Source organism: Convolutriloba macropyga, chromosome 7 (genome assembly GCF_964194025.1).
Source record: "Convolutriloba macropyga chromosome 7, txConMacr16.3, whole genome shotgun sequence".
Lineage (NCBI taxonomy): Eukaryota > Metazoa > Xenacoelomorpha > Acoela > Convolutidae > Convolutriloba > Convolutriloba macropyga.
In genome coordinates this window covers 15,994,277-16,013,892 of record NC_134474.1, presented here as the reverse complement: position 1 = coordinate 16,013,892, position 19,616 = coordinate 15,994,277, and the positions used below count along the sequence as shown (strand labels likewise).

Below are 19,616 nucleotides of genomic sequence, written 5' to 3'. Positions count from 1 at the left end.
ATATTGAATTGTATTGATTATTGCAAAAATAATTATTCCTGTTTTTTGTTGTTTGTCGTGTTCACTGTCATTTTTTAGTTCCTTTAAGTGGATTAATTATCTAAACGAACGTTGGCAGTGATACAGGTCTCGCATAACAGAATCTCAGGTGGTTTCGTTTCCAGGGTTTTGAATTGATCACAGATATAGTCGAGCTGGAATCTTCAGTGTTATCTACTTCGATTACATTTCCGGTTCGTTTATTACGTCGATGATTTTTGCATCGGACTAATTTTGAAGTTGTTGGGTTGGCGGCGTTCTTTGTTATACACGGAAAGCAGCTTTGATACTGTCAACAGGTTTTTGGAAACTCACATTATCATTTTTTAGGGAAATTTTACTCTGCAATAGGAGTTTATTGATACCGAAACCATTTCACTAACACGCCTCTGAATGTCCTGCTGCGGGACGAGCTCTTTAATGCCCGAAAAAAATGTTCTCATTCAGCGGGTTTTTGAAGTTGGCAAAAATTAGTCGAAGGTTATATAACACAGTTTTGTCGTTGTAATAAGTCAGCTTGAGAATTACCGAAGGTGAGGTACTAGCCTTTTACTTACCGAGGGATGACAATCTTTAATTGGCTGTGATTGAATTAAATGGACATTTATCAAAAAGTCGAAGTTGGTCCAATATGTTAAGAGTTATAGGGCCTCAAAGGGGTTATTTTCTATATTTGTTTCTTTGGAACTATTCCGCTCCCATTGATTCACTCGGGATTCTAAGACAGTTATTTTGTTAGTCAGGAAAACAATTTGCTTGTCGTTTTTGTTAATTGTTTTTTCTGTTAATAAGTTTGAATATCAGAATTATTTTTGTCAGAAAGTAAAAGAGATCTCGGTTTTGAACGCAAATTTAGTCATGGTTTTGCGTAAGCAATTTTAAAAATTCAAATTTGTTTACGAATAAGAACGCTATTGCTTTCGAAAGATGCTCTTTTGCTCATCACTACCTTTAATAGGTTGAAAAAACATTTATTACTTAATTTGCTGGGGTTTGCAAACATTGTGCTCCTACTAAGCACGGGTGTCATAAAAGTAAAAGAGAAAACACAGTAAAATTTGAAGATAATCTTCTGAAACCCATCAGAAACATGTAATGAAAATCTAATTTTCAAAAGGACCGTAAATTAGTTTCACAATTTAATTTTTAAAATCTCATTTTTATCAGTGGTCTCCTTTTTACTCTATCTCACATGATAATTTTAATACGTTTTGTTCTGAAACGGTTCTATTTACCTCAATTTTAGACTAATTGGTTAAGCATCTTCATGCAATACATGCAATTGTCGAATCAATCGATTCGGACCAATAACGAGGAGGCATTCAACTCTGAGCTTGAGAGGATGCTGAATTTTGTGGTACCGGCTGTACCTCAATTCAGCTACTTGACATGGCTACAGAAGGATGTCATATTCAATGACAACAAACAGGTCAGAATTCAATTAAGGCGTTATCTTTATGTACAGTTTCGAGTAATAGTGAATGGAAATAATGAATGTCGCTCCGTTATCACACGATTAACTTTCTTTAATCCGCATATTAGCGAGCGAGCACAATTGATTATGACCAGAAAAATTAAGAATCACAGAGACAAAGTGGGGAAAAGTCGTCTGATTTGTAATTTCTGAAACAATCAATAAAAAAGTCTGAAAATTTTGTAACAATTAAAACTTATACTTTCTCCACTCTGACTGTTGAAAGTGCGTCAAGTGATCACCTCGACCTGGGTAGGCTGCTGATCAATTTTATGCCCCATTAAAAATAGTTAAATCTGCGTTAGTGCTCCAATTCGAATACGCATTAAAAAATAGTATGAAATTGGAACTAGGAAGTTGTATTTTAAAGAGCTAGATGCATCTTTTCAGCAGGATTACATAATTTTTGAACAGAATATTCCTTGTTATTTTTGTAAAGAGAAAGTTTTTTCTGTGTGCTGTTTGATGTTCAACTTTGTGCATTGTAGTTTCATATAGCTGCACGTATAAAACGTAATAGATTAGCACCACAATGTTTATAAAAAGTGGATGAAAATACTATTGGTTGTTCCAATTGGATTTGAAAAGAACGTATGTTGACTGTGAAGAGACGGCGAGCTTAATTTTGATGCCCACAGATGCTTATTTGAACTCTCACTACTGCTTAAATTTTCATTAAATATTCACCTGTTCAGTGTTTGTTTGAAAAACCGCTTGTCATATAAAAGAGCCCTCAAAGCTCAAAAACTCATTCGTAAAAATTTGGGAAAACATGAGAAGAGAGAGCGCGCCCGAACCTTTCTACCGTTCCATCAAAATAAGTGCCAATTCAAAAGGAGCTACCGATAACTGATTAGATTTTTTCGAGGAAATGGAACATACCGATAGAAATTTGGAAAAAAGAAACTTCAGGGAAAAAATAGCGAGGTGGTCCAATTATTTGAATTGTTTCCACTACATATACAATTGGAAGCTTTTGAAAGATTCTTTTGAGAAAATTATGAGGACCACACTATGCTCGTTGTTGCAAAGTGGTTTCTAAAGTTTGAGTTTTTAGCCAAAGTTAGGATCAGAAAAATTGGGATTTAGAGAAACAAAGTTGGAAAAAGCAGTCTGATTTATAATTTCTGAAACAATCAATATTCAAAATCTAGAATTTTTGTAACAATTAAGATTTATATTTTCCCCAATCCGACTAATGAAAGTGTTTCAAGTGATCACTTGGACCTGGGTATGATGCTGATAACTTTTGAGCCCCATTAAACATAATTCATAAATCTGCGTTAGTGCTCCAATATGAATCAGCATTAAAAAATAGTGTGAAACTGGAACTATGAAGTTGTATTTTAAAGAACTAGATTTAGCTTTTCTGCAGATTTATATAATTTTCGAACAGGATATTTATTGTTTTTTTTGTAAAGAGAAATTTTTTTCTAAATTCTGTTTGGTGTTCAACTTTGTCAACTGTATTTTCATATAGCTGCGTGCATGAAACCCAATAGATTAGCACCCTAATGTTTATAAAAAGCTGATAAAGAGACTATTGGTGTTTCCAATTAGATTTGAAAAGAACGTAAGTCGTCTGTGAAGAGACGGCGAGCTTAATTTAATGGTCACAGATGCTTATTTGAACTCCGGCTGCTGCTGAAGTTTTCATTAAATATGAGACGGGAGAACGCGCTTGAACTGCTCTTCTTTTCGCAACAATATAAGTGCCAATCAAAAGGAGCGACTGATAGGTGATAAGCTTTTTCAAGAAAATGGCACTTACGAATAGAAATCTGGAACAAAAAAAGTCAGGGAAAATAGATAACGACGTGGTCCAATTAAATAAATTGTTTTTTTTGCATACACCATAAAAAGATTTTTGAAAATTCTGTAAAGAACAATATCAGGATCAAACTATGCTTGTTGCTGCAAAGTGGTTTTTAAAAATTGAGTTTTTAACCAATTTATGACAAAAAAAAATAAGGAATTACAGAGACAAATTGTGGAAATGTAATCTGATTTGTAATTTTGAAACACTCAATAAAAAAGTCTAAAAATTTTGAAATAAAATAAAAATATTTTCTCCAATCTGACTTTTGAAACTGGTTCAAGTGATCTTCTGGACCTGGGTAGGATGCTGATCATTTTTGTGCCCCAATAAAAACGGTTAATAAATCTGCGTTAGTGCTCCAATGTGAATCCGCATTGAAAATTAGTATAGAACTGGAAATAGAAAATTGTACTTTAAAGAACTAGATGTATCTTTTCAGCAGTTTTTCATATTTTTTGCACAGAATATTCCATGTTACTTTTGTAAAGATAATTTTTTCTGTGTGCTATTTTGTGTTCAACTTTGTGCACTGTAGTTTCATATAGCTGCACGCATAAAAAATAAAAGATTAGCAGCACAGTGTTTATATAGAGCGGATGAAGATACTATTGGTTGTTCGAATTAGATTTTAAAAGAGCGTATGGTGACTGTGAAGAGATGGTGAGCTCAATTTAATGGCCCGAGAAGCTTAAATGAAAACTGGCTGCTGTCTTAAAGATGCACCTCAGCTGAAAAGAAATCTATTTTACAAAACTTAATTTGATCAATAACCAGTCTTTATAAAATACCAGAAAATTTTTCTCTTGCAACTTAAACTGTCTTTTTATCTTGGAATGTTGAAATTTAATTGGAAGTCTGCTGAGACAACACTCCAGGGCCAATTTCTAAAGTATAAATTCGAAAAGAAGAATCAAGGCTTGCGGTTTTCCGCCCAGAGAAGTCTAATATGTTGAGTGTCTCATCCCTGAGAAGGTCAAACTCTTGAGTCTTTTATAAAGCGTAGAACCAAACTTGGTGATCGCTTTGTAGGCTAGACGCACAACTTGGGATGTCGCTTGGCAGAAAGGATCCAACACTAGATTTTCTGTGGACAGGGGTTTGGAGCGGTGCTTTTCTACAAGTTAACGGGCACTTTGTTATGTTTTGCTAAGTAATTGGCACTTCAACTTTGAGTACAAAGAGAAAACAAGTTTCAACCAATTATGATTATGAACGCTATCAAAAATAATCCGAAGATTTTAATAAAGTATCGTCCCCTTTGAAGCCCTTAGATAGTACTCAATGCTGAAGAAAAATAGATGCAGCAGCCAAAAAAACTATAACCAAACCAAACTTAATACCTATACATTAAACAACATCTAGAAGCAATCACAAAAACAATTTTCGCAGCCCAGGAGTTTCAGGGGTCTTTTTGGGGAAAAAAATCTTGGTTTTTTTCTTACATCAACTGCAAAAATGATCAATTGTGAGAGAATGGGATGACGAAAATTTAGTGAAAACCAAACGTGATCATCGCCGGATAGTAGCGATCAATTGAAAGCCAACTCAAAAGCCGTCAATTACTAGTACGAATTAGGTGAAGGTTCAGACTAGGAAGACAATATATGTCAAATCATGGAAATTGAAGAGGATAAATATAAGATTTTGCAGGGAAACCTTAGACTTGGTAGTAAAATCCAAGAATTGTCAGGCCAAATTATTTTTGTGGCTTAAAATTGGCATCCGAGTGTAGAAATAGCCCAAGAGTCACACTCAGGAAAAAAACATCCTGTCCATATGATATCAAACTTTATTTTTCTCGAAGGAACCCAAGTTTTGTCCTCTCTGCCCAGAGATGTCCCAAGTTTTGGGTTTTATACCCACCGAAGTCCTGGCATCTCTTAGCCTCTGGTAGATCACTGAATGAGACCTGATAGATTCGAGGGATTCACTACTGGTGGAAAAAGGAACAAAACCGGCTTCTTCTGTCTTTAAAACTATAATCCTGAAAATATTTTGGATTTTAAAAGGTATTGTCAATTAGGCATTCGTTCTGATCTGTTTAAGTGGTATGTTCATAGCATTTACCAAAAAGAACAGTGGCAATTTTGGCATAATATGTGTTTTCCGCAGTAGTATAAGATCTCAAAAAATGCGTTCATTTAAACGCATGATAAAAATAATTCACAATCAACGGTAGTGTTTAAATTTGAAATGAGGTTTGTTATTTTTTAATTGTTGATGAGTTTTTGTAAAGAGGCTTCTCGCAATCGATATGAAGCAAAACTTTTATTCATCCGTTATTATTTCGTCAAAAAAATTTCATCAGATTACAGAAAGATCTGAAAACAAAATTCCTATTTAGAATTCGAAGATAAACGTTGTAACTAAAAAACTTGATGAGCAAAAAACTCAACGATAATATCAACGTAAAATTTATTTCTGACGTCAGTTTAAGATCCCATGCCAACAATACAATAATGCTCCAATGCTCCCCAATTTGAGGCGAACTATCCAAATACAGGAGATACTAGACCGGCCAAAATGAAATTGCTTCTGATCAGGCCCACTTTAGTCAGAGTATGGAAGACATTCGACGGTCGGTATAAAGTCTGATTAGAGCCCAGGCCAGAGTTTGCACGACCTGTTCAGTGCAGTACTAACTGTCTGATTGGTCTGGTTTCTGGTCAGCGACCCTTCAAGTGTCCGGACAGAATGATCAAAGCAGTCTGGATAGTCTGCTGATGAGGTTTGGATAAGAAAGAAGAATTTTTTTTGTTGAATTGAACGTTTTTGTTTGATATCCACTAGCATTTTCTTTGTTAAACTGAGATGATGAATTAAAACGTCTCGTTTGTCATTATATCAATGGCTTATTATATCAAAGCGTACATTATATCATTGTCACTGCAGCTTCAGTTTTTCTTTGGTTACACCGTGTGCGACCCAAGTGAATCTATCACCAACCGTACGAGTAGTTCTCGCAACCCTGTCGGCGACTTAAGTTGCTCTGATCAGAGCCAATTTTTTTGAATGGTCTGGTACCCCCTGTGCGCAACCCAAATTCGACTAATCGGAGCTAGCTTTAATAAAAGTTATTAGGTATTTATCAGATTTTTATTTTTTGGTGACTGCCTCGAGGTCCCCTCTTTTTATGTATGCCAAGCTGGGAATCGTCGGTAACATTTCGCGAGCTGCTAAAACATAAAATAATTACCCGTTTTTTTTTGCTAAATTGCTTCACATGAAATTTTTTTTCGTGTTTATTCCATTTAAACTGTCCCATCACAGATATGGAATTTCGTATTTTGAAACAAATGGCTAACACTCAACAAATGGCGAAGTTTTTAGTCGATTGTAGATATTTGTATCATTCTTATCAATATGACGCCTACATATGTATTAAGCGTCGTTATGATATTAAAAAAACATAGTACGATCTATACTTTCTTCATGGAGGCTAGATTAAGGTACTAATCGCCCCTGCCTTAATAATATTTACCGATAAAGTGCTCATAATTAAACAACAAGAAGCAAAAAAAATGCGTATTTTCTAAGAATAGCGCTGAAAGAGGTTTTAATTACTCGGGTCTAGAATTTGGGGCTTTTCAGCCATCTAACTTTTTCAACAACATTTTTCAACAACATTTCGGGATCAATAATGCACTTTCTTCAAGCAATGATAAGATGTTTGCCTCTAGAATCGCTCATGTTTTTTTTTGGATTCGACTGTGAGTTTTCGAAATTATAAATGAAATTATGATATAATTTTTGAGATTTAACTACATTTTTAGAGTCCTATGGCATAGAGTTGCTAGATAAAATTGCAATAGGGTTCCTAATGTGCACTAAGAGAACCTAAATAGTGCGTTGATGGGACAGCTAATGGCTCTTAAGACTTAAAAAAAATTTTCGAATTTTTTTTAACATTAACCGATCTTAAACTTATTTTCGTGAACTGTGAGTTAGTCTCAGTAAAAACAGGACCCTCACCTTTTTTACTGCAAACATAATTAATCTGGTTAGCCGTTTTATCTTCTAACTATTGGTTTTAAGACTTAGAGGCGACGATTTTTTTAATAATTTTTCAAAGAAGTTTTTGATATTTGTTTTATAATTTTGGTTCCCTTTGAAATCTTATAAAATTATCCTAGCATGAATAGTTCTCATTGTGTTAGAAGAGACGTCCAACGGACTATAGATAAAGTTTTCAGAGAAAAGTCAATGATTTAAATGGCTTCGACAATTTTTTACCGCTTTTTTCTGATGAATTTTTTTGATTTTTGCTTGTATTTGTCGTTGTTTTCATAGACATAAGACTTATTGTGGTGTCTTATCATTAATCTAAGAATGATAAACCACCCTGTTTCCTTATCGAGGCCTAAATTAGCGTATTTTTTGACTTCCGTTGAATGCTATTGATTTTAATGGCTGTTAAGACTTTGAAAATAATATTTCAAATTTTTTTTGAGCAATAACTAATGTTAAAATTCTCTAAAACTCTATGTCAATCTCAGAAAATCAGGGCCCATTTTTTTCTACTGCATTTAAAACGAACGTGGTTAGCGGTTTTATCTTCGAACTATTGGCTTTTTTGACTTCAACGCCATGTTTTCATTTAATTTTATTATTTTTGGATAATTTTTCGTAATTTTGGTTTCTTTCAAAATTATTCCAAAACTCTTAGTTTTCACTGTTTTTAAGGAGACGTTCAATGGAGCAGAGACTTTGATGATTTCGACACTTTCTTCTCGCACGTTTCTGCTGAGTTTTTTGGTTTTTGCCTGTTTTTGTTGTTTTTTCACAGTCATAAGAATTGTTGCGATGTCTTTTGATGAGTTATGACTAACAATCATTTTTATTTTTCACTCGGGGGATAACTTATCGTATTTATTGTTTTCCTTTGAAAGCTATTTATTTTAATAGCGTTGATACTACGAGTTTTCTAAAAAATTTCGTCGTTTCAATATATTTGTTCTTACTTGTTAGTTTTTTGAGGTCACATTGTTGGAAAAAAAGAATTCAAATGCTCCCAAGAAATTATAAGAAATTAAAAATTTCTTTGTGAAAATTTCTTTTTTCAATTGCTTTGACAACTCTCTTGCTCAATTTTTTTTCTTTTTTTGTTTTTGCCTGTTTTATTCATGCTTTATATAGCCGTCAAATGGTGACCAGTCCCATTAGCTTCTAATTGGGGATTGAATGAATGATGATACTAAAACTAGTCAGTTTAGAGCGAGTAGTCTTGAAATTTGAAGTCTTAAATTGTGATGTTGATTGTTTTCAAAATTGTTTTTTCAGTTTTTTTGTTCTTTTTGTCAACTTGCAACTTGTAACATCATTGAGAAGTATCATCCATTTCCTTGTAATTCAAAACTTAACTTGTCTATTGATATCATGTTGTTACTGAGGTTTTATTTGATGAACAGTCTGTGTTTCCATAAAATTTTGTGAGTGATCATTATTTGTGTTTCTTTTTCTCTTTTTTTAGCACAATTGTGTAATAACAGATCGCAATGATATCCAAATATGGCCCAAATGAAATCGTTTAATCCTTCATTATAATTTTAATTGAATTAGTAAAGTGTAGTAATTGAATTATGTACACTGTGTTTCAAGTGTAGTAATTGAATTATTGTACACTTGAAACAAAAATACATAATATTCAGATAATAGCTAATGATTTTAATGTTTTCATTATTTTGTCTTTTCGCAAATTGTTTGTATTATTTTGTGAATCCTTAGTCCGTTTCAATGGCTTAGTCGAACCAAAGACAGGTCGTATTGATTATGACTCTTTAGTAAATTTATCGAGAACTATTCCGTCAGAAGCTAATGATTTTTGAAAGGATTTTTTGAAATTATTAGGTTTAAAAAATGCTGATTGTTTTTTGAATTTCGCCTCTTTATTTTTTCTTTTTGGCGACTTGATACCTACTCTCATTAAAGAAAATTCCAATTGCCTGTTTATTTGGCAAATGAAATTTGTGTGATTAAGGTTTCATCCGATTGAATTTTAAAGTTTTTACTAGGTGCTTTTCAATATAGATATTGAGTTTTTTCGTGAAATTTTTGTTTTTGCAGGTTTTGTTGTTTGTTTTTTTTTCTCATAGTCATTTTACGTTGTTTAAGTTATGTAATTCAATTAGTAGTTTGGTTGTGTAACGATTTTTTAAAACTCAAACATCTGTTTTTGATTATCATGTCAGTTGGTTGACAATTAATTCAAAAATGTAGATGAGCTCGGGTCGGAACATCATGTGCCAACACACATTAACGAGCATCCTTGTGATTGTGTATGATACCTTTCTAGCCGTCCTCTTTAGAAAATGTGTTTCCGATGTGCAACCTGAGTCATCGAAGAGTTTCGAAAGAAATTGATTGAAAATACAAACGAATAATGAATATGTTAATAAAAGAATAATCGAGTCAGCAGCTTCTATTAGAGACCCCAAAAATTCGAGCAAAATTATTTTTTCTTGATACTTCATCCACATTTTTATATCTTTTCTAATAGTCAGCCACAGTGCAGATACTTCTTGGGAATTGATCCCATATCAAGTTTTGGTCAAGGAATAAATAGTGATGTGCGTTTGTGGAAAATGTGCGGATCTTGGCTGTGTTACAACTATCTCAAGCAAAAACTGTGTATTGAGAGGAACAACCGAGCATAGTTAAAGCAGAAGTAAAAAAAATCAATTTTTGTCCAGGAAAATACTTGTGCCAACAAAATTGTTACGTATTCCAATTCGGGCACGAGTGATTAATGTAAAATGGTTAAATACGTACAAGTTGCCTTCAGAATTTTCTTCACGTTTCCTTTTTTCTTGGCCTCAATGTCTTTCGTTATGAAATCCGTTGCTGAGCTTCTTTTTCCTCCTGAAATTACTTCTGTACAAACTGCCGCAAAAAGAACAAGCATCGCGGTTCTCATATTCTTGCTTTGCTGATATTCAATTAACTGAGCGAAGTTTTTCAAGCTCTGAGCGTATTTTTATACTTTTGTTAAGATTGGAAATATAAATTATATAAATGTAATCAAGTAACAAATTTTGGTTGGAAATATGGAAATATATGATCAAAAATATATTTGGGTTTTAGTTATTCTCTTTTAGCATATGGACATATGGAGAACTGAGTTTTGCAAATGTGAAACGACTTGCCCATGTCTGCCTACCGTTCTGGAAGTGAATATAGAAAATAATGCGCTCTAAGAAATTAGTCTGAAACAAAAATATTAAATGTTTACCCGTATAATCAATAAAATCAAGCACTCACTACAATCTTTTTTAAAAGCTGTGAGGCAAATTTTATGAAAAATTGAAGATATACATTTTTAAAAGATACAAGTTGATTAAGAGAATTTAAAAATTCTCGTGCCATTTTTTTAGTCAATTTAGTTACCTAATTGTATACTGCGTTTTGTTTTTGTGTTAACAAGAACTTAAATTGAATTAGCTTTGGAAACATTCATGCCCATCTCCGGTTGTTACCAGTGTTGCGCTTGAGGCTGAATCTTTCTCATTGTTTGGCGCTACTATTCAGCTCAACTTTAGTAATTATTTATCATCGGAATATAAGAATCTCTTAGAAAAAGAATGCTACGTATACAATTTGTTTTTTAACCAAAGGAGAAGCATTCGAGGGTTACACTCGTGAATTGAAGTGCTTAGGAATTCAATGAAATTTTTTTCTAAAGCGAGTTTTTTTCCTTTCACAAGGCAACTTCACAAACACTACGAAAGTGGTTTTTAATGCTGTGTTAATTAGACCTGTTACTCAGCTATAGTTATTCGTAGATAGGAAAAACTTTTTACTTTCACTGGAAAAACATTCTGAATTCAATTCTCCAAGTTCGATCTGGCTTAAAAATTGAGATTGGAATTAAACGAAGTATCAATCAAGTTACTCATCAAAACCAATAGGATGATTTTTGAGGCAAAAATAGATATTTTTCCCGCTGTAATTTTTAAAAAGAAGCGCTCATATTTTTGCTGATTAGGCATTGAATCGATCGGAATGAAAGTTTTTTTTAGGAATGTGAACAGTCTGTGGCGGATTGTACAGAACTGTATCACCACTTCTGGTGTCATTCATCACATCCAAATGTCGCACGCTTTATAATATGAAAAACACAAAAACAATTTACTAGAATCGGAAGGTGATTGGGTAGCATACTCAAAATTATTTAATATACACGAAACTTAATTTCTGTCCAAACAAGCGGCCTTGAAATAATGTCATGCTTAGGAGCATTTGATGCTATTTTTTCTTGTGCGTACTTATGTGATCTTATACAACCGCCTTTTGTCAGTTGATAAAAGCGTTTCTTAAAGTATTTTAAATGAACTACAAAACTACGTAAAATGACTGATGTACTTATTACTAATCTTCAACTTAAAAATGTTTTTCAGTAAGTTTTTAATTTAAGCTGAGTTTTGCTGCAAACTTTGTTTTCAGAAAAATAGCAATCTCTGTAAAACTAGTTACAAATCTAAGTTGTTTCTCTCTTGTATATTGTTTTACGTACGTAGTCTTTCAAACAAACATCCATATAAAATAGGAAAGTCAGCTTTATTTTGTTTTCATGGTGAAACAATCGATGACTTTCGAAAACCATGAAAACTTATAACCTATCAAAAACTAGATCCGCTTTTAACTGACATCAAACAAATCCATTATATATTATATGTGAGGTTAGACTGATGACCAGTCTGTAAATTTTATAAAATGGCAGAAGAAATTTTACATTGTTTTGGTTTTGTGGCTCTTGCCCTGTTTAAGATTTTACTGAAAATTATGTCTGAGATGCGCTGACAGCCAATTTCTCAGTTGAAAAATTGTAATTATTTTTCCGCTTAAAGTGCTGTTTTTCGACACATTTCTTACATAATTCCAGCACATATCAATACATTAAGCGGATAATAAAGTGGGATTTTTTCTTCTTAAAATATTTTTTAGCGGCTGTCGTGCTTGTTTTTTTCTATCGGTCGAGCAAAGTCTTCTTCACAAGCGTTACTTTTTTTGCAAATTCGGAAATCTTTTTAGTTGTTTGTGCTTCTGTACATACAGAAGTAGCACAGGATTAAGACTAAACAACATTGAATCAGAGCAGTCCACCGTAATTGTCTAAGTGTAATTGTCTTCTTTCCGTTAGCCATGATGAAAGTGTGGAGCATTCTAGTTCTTCTTCTTTTTAAAAAAAACACTTTCATTTAAAAAGAATAACGGAATCTTTTACTGACTAGTGTTTCTTCAGAATTGCAAAAGATGAAGAACAGTACATGCATTCCTACGTTATGTTCAATAGTGAGCAATCAAATTGAGCGTTAAGATTTTACATACAGAATGTGCTTGCTGAAAATACTGGAGGTCTTTATTTTTACTGAAATGCTAAAATTATGTTACAACTGTGCTGAATGCACTGTAATTCATTATTTTTTCAAAGTGCTGAAATTACGGAAGAATTGTGCTGAAAGTTTGAAGTTTTGAATTAATGTACGGAATGTATCGAAAAATGTGATCCCGAATTGTGCTGAAAGTTTGAAGTTTTGAATTAATGTACGGAATGTATCGAAAAATGTGATCCCGAATTGTGCTGAAAGTTTGAAGTTTTGAATTAATGTACGGAATGTATCGAAAAATGTGATCCCCTTTTTTGTGAGAATTATGCTGAAATTATGTAATGAATGAACTCAAACTGTTAGTTATGTCAAAGATGTGCTAAAAGGTGTGCTGAAATTTTGTACGAAATGAGATAAAAATTGCCGAAAAAACATTTATTCAGCATATTCAGCGCCGAAAACTAAAAGTTCAATACAATCAGCATATTCCTTATATAATTTTATCTCGCGCAGATCATAGAAAATATTTTTCTGACTCCCATTCACATCCCAAACCGGTTTACATAATGCGTGTTAATACTCGAATCAAAACCTCTCTGCTATCGAGCCTCTTAATTTGGCCTCCTGATCAACCGTGATCGTCAAACGCAAGAAATCTCTACTCTCTGAACTGATTTCAATAGTTCAGCGTGGAACTATGGGGAAACCTTTGCAAATTTTAGCATTTTTCATTTTTTTTATCATTTCACGATTGCAGCTAATGGAACCTTAGGAGACCCTGAAGGGACCTGGAAGGCTGACCGAGGGTATCTTATTAAAAATACTATCATAATTTAGTGGGAAAAGTTATTTGATTTACAAGACCACATTTGGTTTAAAATTATCACTCTGGAATTTTCGATATTCTCATTCCAGTAAAATGCAAATATTTTGGCAGTTTTTTTCCAATTAGTGTTCCGTTATGAACCAGCTACAACTTTTATTGTATCAAGATATTCATTGAGGTGTTTCACACCATATTTTTGTAAATAATTCATCATTTCATAAGTTTGGTGCCTTGACTCTTTCGAAGAACCCTAGTTTCCCCTCAAGCATAACGTTTGCATATCTTGCTGGCAACTGACGTTCTGAAACATGCATTTCAAAATTGAACAATCGTCTTTCAAATGACACAATGGAGGGTATAATAGTAAAATCGACTAAAAAAATGTTAATATTCTGTTCGCATTAAGAGAAAAGCGGTCACGGAAGCTCTAAACAGAAGAGAAACCATCGAAACTGGCTCTTCACTTGTTCTAGGCGTCGCTTTTCTCAAACCACACATAATCAATACCCCGTTATCAATTTTGTCTAAACATAATTTAATTGCGTTTCAAACACAATTTCAGCGCTTTTCAGCGTATTTCTTAAATATTATTTGTATTACAGTTCGTAAGTGCTTAACTTTCGTAAGAGCTTAAAACTCATTTAACTATTGCGCCAAATTACTGTGTTTTATGGTGGTTGTAAATGTTTCTTATTGCTCCCTCAAACAATTTTGTAGCAGTTATTTTAGTTTGTGGTACCTGATTTTGCGCCTGATACGTTTGGCTTCTTGTTGTGAAATATTGCATAACGAGGTGAAACCTTCAAGACATTAATTTATTGAGCAGCCCTCCTAGCGCACTTACAGTCTCAAAGTGTAGAAATCACCAATGCTACCCAGGACAGAAAATCAAAGTCTCAAAGGCAATGTTTTGACAATTTGCACCTTTCAACACTCAAACCCCACAATCATCCTCCTACTAAATATACCTGTCTCCCATTAGTTTGAGCGCAAATCGCCTGCGGTTCGCTGTATATTATTTTCTTTTTTTTTGCTAACAGTTTTTGTTTTTTGTCTAAGAAAAACTCATATTCACATAAATTCTATATTATTCATAGAATTTCGATTTTTGGTAGAGCTATGTTTAAACATCATTGTTTCTTAATTTTTCTGTTGTGTCCACCAAATCTCGTCTATGGTGAATGCTATGCTCAGTAGTCAAGGCAGTAAAAGACTAGCGCAATAAGATTTTACTCTTCGGTATAACTTTCTTTCTTTCACTTTAGACAACATGTGCGTCTTGGCTATTGCGCTCCAATCGGAGTTTGAGAGTAACAACTGTTGCAACCAGGTAACACAAATGAACAATGCGCTATACGTATTTACAACTAACAGAGATATGGTATAATAACACAATGAATTTTATAAGAGTTTATAGTAATACATTTGGAAGCTTGGTTACTGTGTGAGACAGGTGCTCACCACATTCCCCCCTCTGGGAGTTTGAAGCTGAGCAGAGTTTGCTAGGCTTCTACAATTGAGGCTTTGTCACTTGAGTCGTGTTCGTGGGATTCCCGTTCGGGGTCTGGGGAGGGGATGAACAGTCCAGGTGGTGTGTTTCTTCGAGTCGAAAGTCCGTGTGGGCGCTGAGTGAGCCGATGCGGTGTAAAAGGAGGGGCTCGAGTCTTGTGAGTCAGAAGAGAGTATGATGATGTCTTGTCCGAAGGATAAGCAGTTCGGGTTTATGCTGATTGTTGGGCTTTGTTGGGGTTCGTCCGACGTGTCTATCAAGTCGACCATTGTTGTTTTTTTCGTGACTGGTTGTTGGGAGGAGTCAGCGAGGGGGAAGTTGGCCAAAAGTTGGCGAAAGTGTTCTCTACGTTGAGTTTTTTCACCGTGGCTTCAGCCTTTGGTCTGCGGATATTGCGCAGCGGGGTTGAATTTGCAATAGTGGCTACCGTGCTCCGAGTGGGCGTTGACACCATAAAATCCGCCGCTGAGGAGGATGCCGCAATAATGAACGGTTTCGAGTGCCCTGGTGAATGTTCTTTGAAGACACGGGTTGTCTTTAGTTTTCCCAATTCGTTCAATTTTACAGGGCTTTGGCTCAGGTTGAAGACGTAGCTTTGTTTCAATGCGGCTATATTTGCTTTTGTCAGCCTCGAGTTTGCTGTTTTTCTGGCTGCTTAGACTGTTGCCTTCTTTCTGATGGACGGCCGGATTCCCTTTTGAGATGTCGTTGGGGATTTCTTCTTTGTGAGTTTCTTTGGTGATGGGGCTGGCCGTGTTTTGGTTGTAATAGGGGATATCTCCAGAGTGGCGTTTGTAGTTAGGGGTGTATCTGCGTCGTCCTCGGTTGGTGTTAGCGTGCCTTGTTGGTGGCTTGTGGAAGATGGTCCCGGTGCATCTAGTGGCGTTCGTGGCTTTTGTGCCTCTTATGTGGGTGGATGTCCCAATCGGGTTTCTTTAGCTGCTTGGACTTTTTCTGCTAAACAGAATTTCTCAATTTTACGTTTATTTCGATTGTATTCACCTACTGTTTTACACGCCTCGAAGTTTATGAGCGGGCTTTTGGTTCTTGTGGTATTTGGCGTTTTTCGGAGGATATGGCTATGTCGTTGTTGCGTATTACAGGGTTTTTCCGATTATGTGTGTCGATGGTAATGGTGTAGGGGGTATCGTCAACAATTGTTCCATTTGGTATGATAGACCATAGAGGTTTTAGTGTTCCTCTAGGTTCGAGATTTTTTCTTCTAATGGTTTTACGTGCTAGGTTGCGCCGTGTTTGGTCAATTATGTTGTCTTATCTCCTATTTGAAATTTAAATTTAGAGCGAATTATTGTACCCTTTTGGGCTGGTTGGAGTGGGGCGTTGTCTGAGTCCGACGAATCTGACATCTTAGCGTCGTCTGAGGGTGAGTCCTGTTGGGTGTTATCTTCTTCCGGCTTATATTGGATGTCCAAATTGGTTTCGGAGTTGGTGTCCCGGTCCCAGAATGCCGCTGGCGTCAGGGATGGATTTTGGAGTAGTCGTTTGTCTAAGTAGAACTAATTTATGTTGTTGTATGACAGTCTATTTGAGTTAGGATTTGTTACAAGGTTAGAAATATCCGTGTTTTTAGGTCTGCCGAAGTGTGCTTCGAAGGGTGGTATTTTGGTTACCCTGTTGGGTATTAATCTTATTTATTCAATTATTTCTGATAATTTTTCCGCCATGGTAGTCTTGTTCCATATGGGGTCGATATTCATGGTGGCAAGTCTTCATTTTAAAGTTTGTATATGGCTCTCTACGATGCCGGAAGTGCGGTGGTCATGGGTGGGGGAGAAGATGAGTTTGATGTTTTTCCCTTACAATAGATTTCAAATGCTCTAGATTTAAAAGCTTGTGCTTGGTCGCAGCGGATGCTGCGCGGTATGCCATGAAACGTGCAGTATTGATTAAGGATTTCTATTGCTGTTTGTGTGTCGCAATTTGTGTGTACTACTGCTGATGGAGAAACGATCGACCGCTGCTAAGATATAGTGTTCGTTGTTGGGACTTTTTGTGTCTATTATAGGTCCTGCAAAGTCTAATTGAATTTCTTCATTAGGTTCGCTTAGTCTAGGTAGTTGGCCTAGTTTTGATTTGGGTATTATAGATTTTAGGTTCTAACCTTGGTCCAGACATTGCCTGCAGTTCTCTGCCCTTAGTGCAATCGTGCGGTGTATCTGGGTGAACCAGATAAGGTTTATTAAGCGGATCATCCCGACTTGGCCCGAGTGGGTTCGGTGTACTGCATTTATAACTAAGTTCTGGAGCTGGTATGGAATAACTAATTTGCCGTCGTATAACAGGCATCCCGATTGGGCTACGGCAAGGTCGTTGCGTAGGCTAGGCTGCAGTAATACATTGAGAATTGCTTTAATTCTTCCCATTTGTGGGCTTTAACGAATCTAATTATTGTTTGGAGATTTTTATCTTTGAGGGTTGCTTCGGCTAGGAACTCTTCGCCGAATACATGCGATAAATTGGGGCGATAGTTGGGGGGGGGGTTTCGTTCTCAAATTCGAAATTTGGTGCATGTTTTGTCTCGTCAATTGGTTCTTGGCCTTAGCCTATGTTGGTGGATGGGGTGTTTGCGTCCGTTTGGGTAGCTACTGAAATTGGCTGGTTAGGAATATGAGGGTTCATGTCTTTGCTTTTGTTGGGTTTTCTAGCACGTTTAATTATGGGTCTATCGAATGTATTTATATAAGGCTTGTTTCTCGTAACTACGTTGATTCTAGGTGGGGGGTTTTTGGGTTGAATGTTAATGAATCTGTGAATTAAAGAAGTAGTAATGTTTTTTGAATATTGAAATGAGTTGGTGTTATTTGAATTAGAAGAAGGATTAATGTTTAACGCTGAATTGTGATTAAGAGAGTTTGGATTCAAGAGAGAATTAGAGTGCGACTGTTTATGGTTAGAGAAATGCAAAAAGCGTTCGCTTTGTTTTGTGTTGGATGAATTTCGCCTATTGCGTCATTTAGTTTATGCGTGTGTCCGAATGGAGCGTTCTGATTGGTGGAAATTTTGTGCTTTCTTTCTTTGTTGAGTAGTGTAAATGTATATTCGTTTATTCTATTTATGACGGAGAGTTCGTCGTCTGCGATTATGGGGGGTTTAGGTGGGGGTTTCTGCTTAGGTAATCAGTTAAACGGTTGTTTTCCCCGGTAAATGGTTGATGGTAAAAGTACATGGGAGTAATTTGTCTACCCAGCGTGTAAGTCTGCTTTGTCGGGATTTATTGGCCCGATTGGGTTTGAGTGCTGAGAGTAGGGCTGTGTGGTCTGTGATGAGTTCGAATTTGGATCCTAGTAGGTAATATTTGAAGTGGTCTGTAGCCAAAAACGCCGAAAGTAGTTCTAGTTCGTTTGTGCTGTATTTAATTTCTGCTTCATTTAGGAAACGGCAGGCGTATGCGATTGGGAACCACCCTTTTGGATATTGCTCTACTAGGACGGCCCCGAGGCCTGTGTGGCTCGCGTCACATTTTAGGCGTGTGTTTCGCTGTTTGTCAAAGTGTTTTTTCTCTGTAATTTTTGATATCTCCGCTTTTATTTTATCGAGGGCGGATGTGTGGGAATCTAGCCATTGGATTTTGTTACTTTTCATGTTTTCTTTTTTTAAGTAGTGGTCTTATTGGGTTAAGTAGGCTGGCTAGGTTTGGTATGAACTTTATGAGCTGGTGTATGGAGCCCATCAGGGAGCGTAGTTGTTTGAGTGTGTTTGTGGGTTTTAGGTTGAGTATCGAATCTGTCTTTTTTACGGTGGGTGATTGGGTGGGTGATTGGGAATCCCGATTGGGTAATTTTGTATCCAAGTCAAGTGATTGTGGGTTTTGCGAATTCGCACTTTTCTAATTTGATTGCCAGATTTTTTTGTCAAGTCTCGAGAGGACTTTGTTTATGTCTAAGTCGTTGTCATTGGGTGTGCTTTCTGTTATGATTAAGATATCGTCGAGAAAGTTGAATTTGTTGTCGATGTTTTCGAGTGTTTTGTCTAGTGCTTTTTGGAAGGTTGCGGGCATATCTGATAGTCCGTAAAATGCGTTTATGAATTGGTAAGTTCCCGTGGATTTGCCCCCGAGGATGTTGAAGTTGCAATGCTGTCTAATTTCCGGATGCAGGGGTATTTGGCTATATGCGTATTTGAGGTCTTTTTTGGAGAATAGGAAATTACTTGTTTTGTTTTTTTTTGTCTGATATATGTTTAGCTACTGAATCCATGAGATTGTCGATAGATTGCATTTGGTATTTATTTTTTTCGATAGCGTCGTTTAGCAGTTTAGAGTCTAGTGCTAATTTGATGGATTGGTCGTGTTTTACTGTAATAACTACGGGGCTCATGAAGACTTTGTCGGAGCATTTTTCAACTTGATTATTTGGTTCGTGTCTAAAAGGTGTCGGATTTCCTTGTCTACTTTGTCTGTGAGGTGTAATGGTACTCTTGGACCTTTATGCTGAAATGGGCTTATGTTTTGTTTCAAAGTAGACTTGGCGATGTGATTTTTAAATTTGCCCAAACGGGAGCATAAGTGGGGAATTGTTTTATGATTTTGATTTGTATTGCGTTGTCCGATTGGATGGTGTTTATAATTGTACCTTTATTTTGGGAGAGCGTGAATCCGAGCTTCC

The 19,616-nt window shown here is 35.7% G+C and overlaps 1 protein-coding gene across 1 annotated transcript in view; it reads left to right on the top strand.

Moving 5' to 3' along the window:
* Positions 1–19,616, top strand: part of LOC142342957 (patched domain-containing protein 3-like) — a 109,134-nt gene that overhangs the window by 25,052 nt on the left and 64,466 nt on the right. The window contains exon 7 of the mRNA XM_075394636.1: positions 1,286–1,468. Coding sequence (XP_075250751.1) covers positions 1,286–1,468 — 183 coding nt within the window. The remainder of the gene's footprint in view (positions 1–1,285; positions 1,469–19,616) is intronic.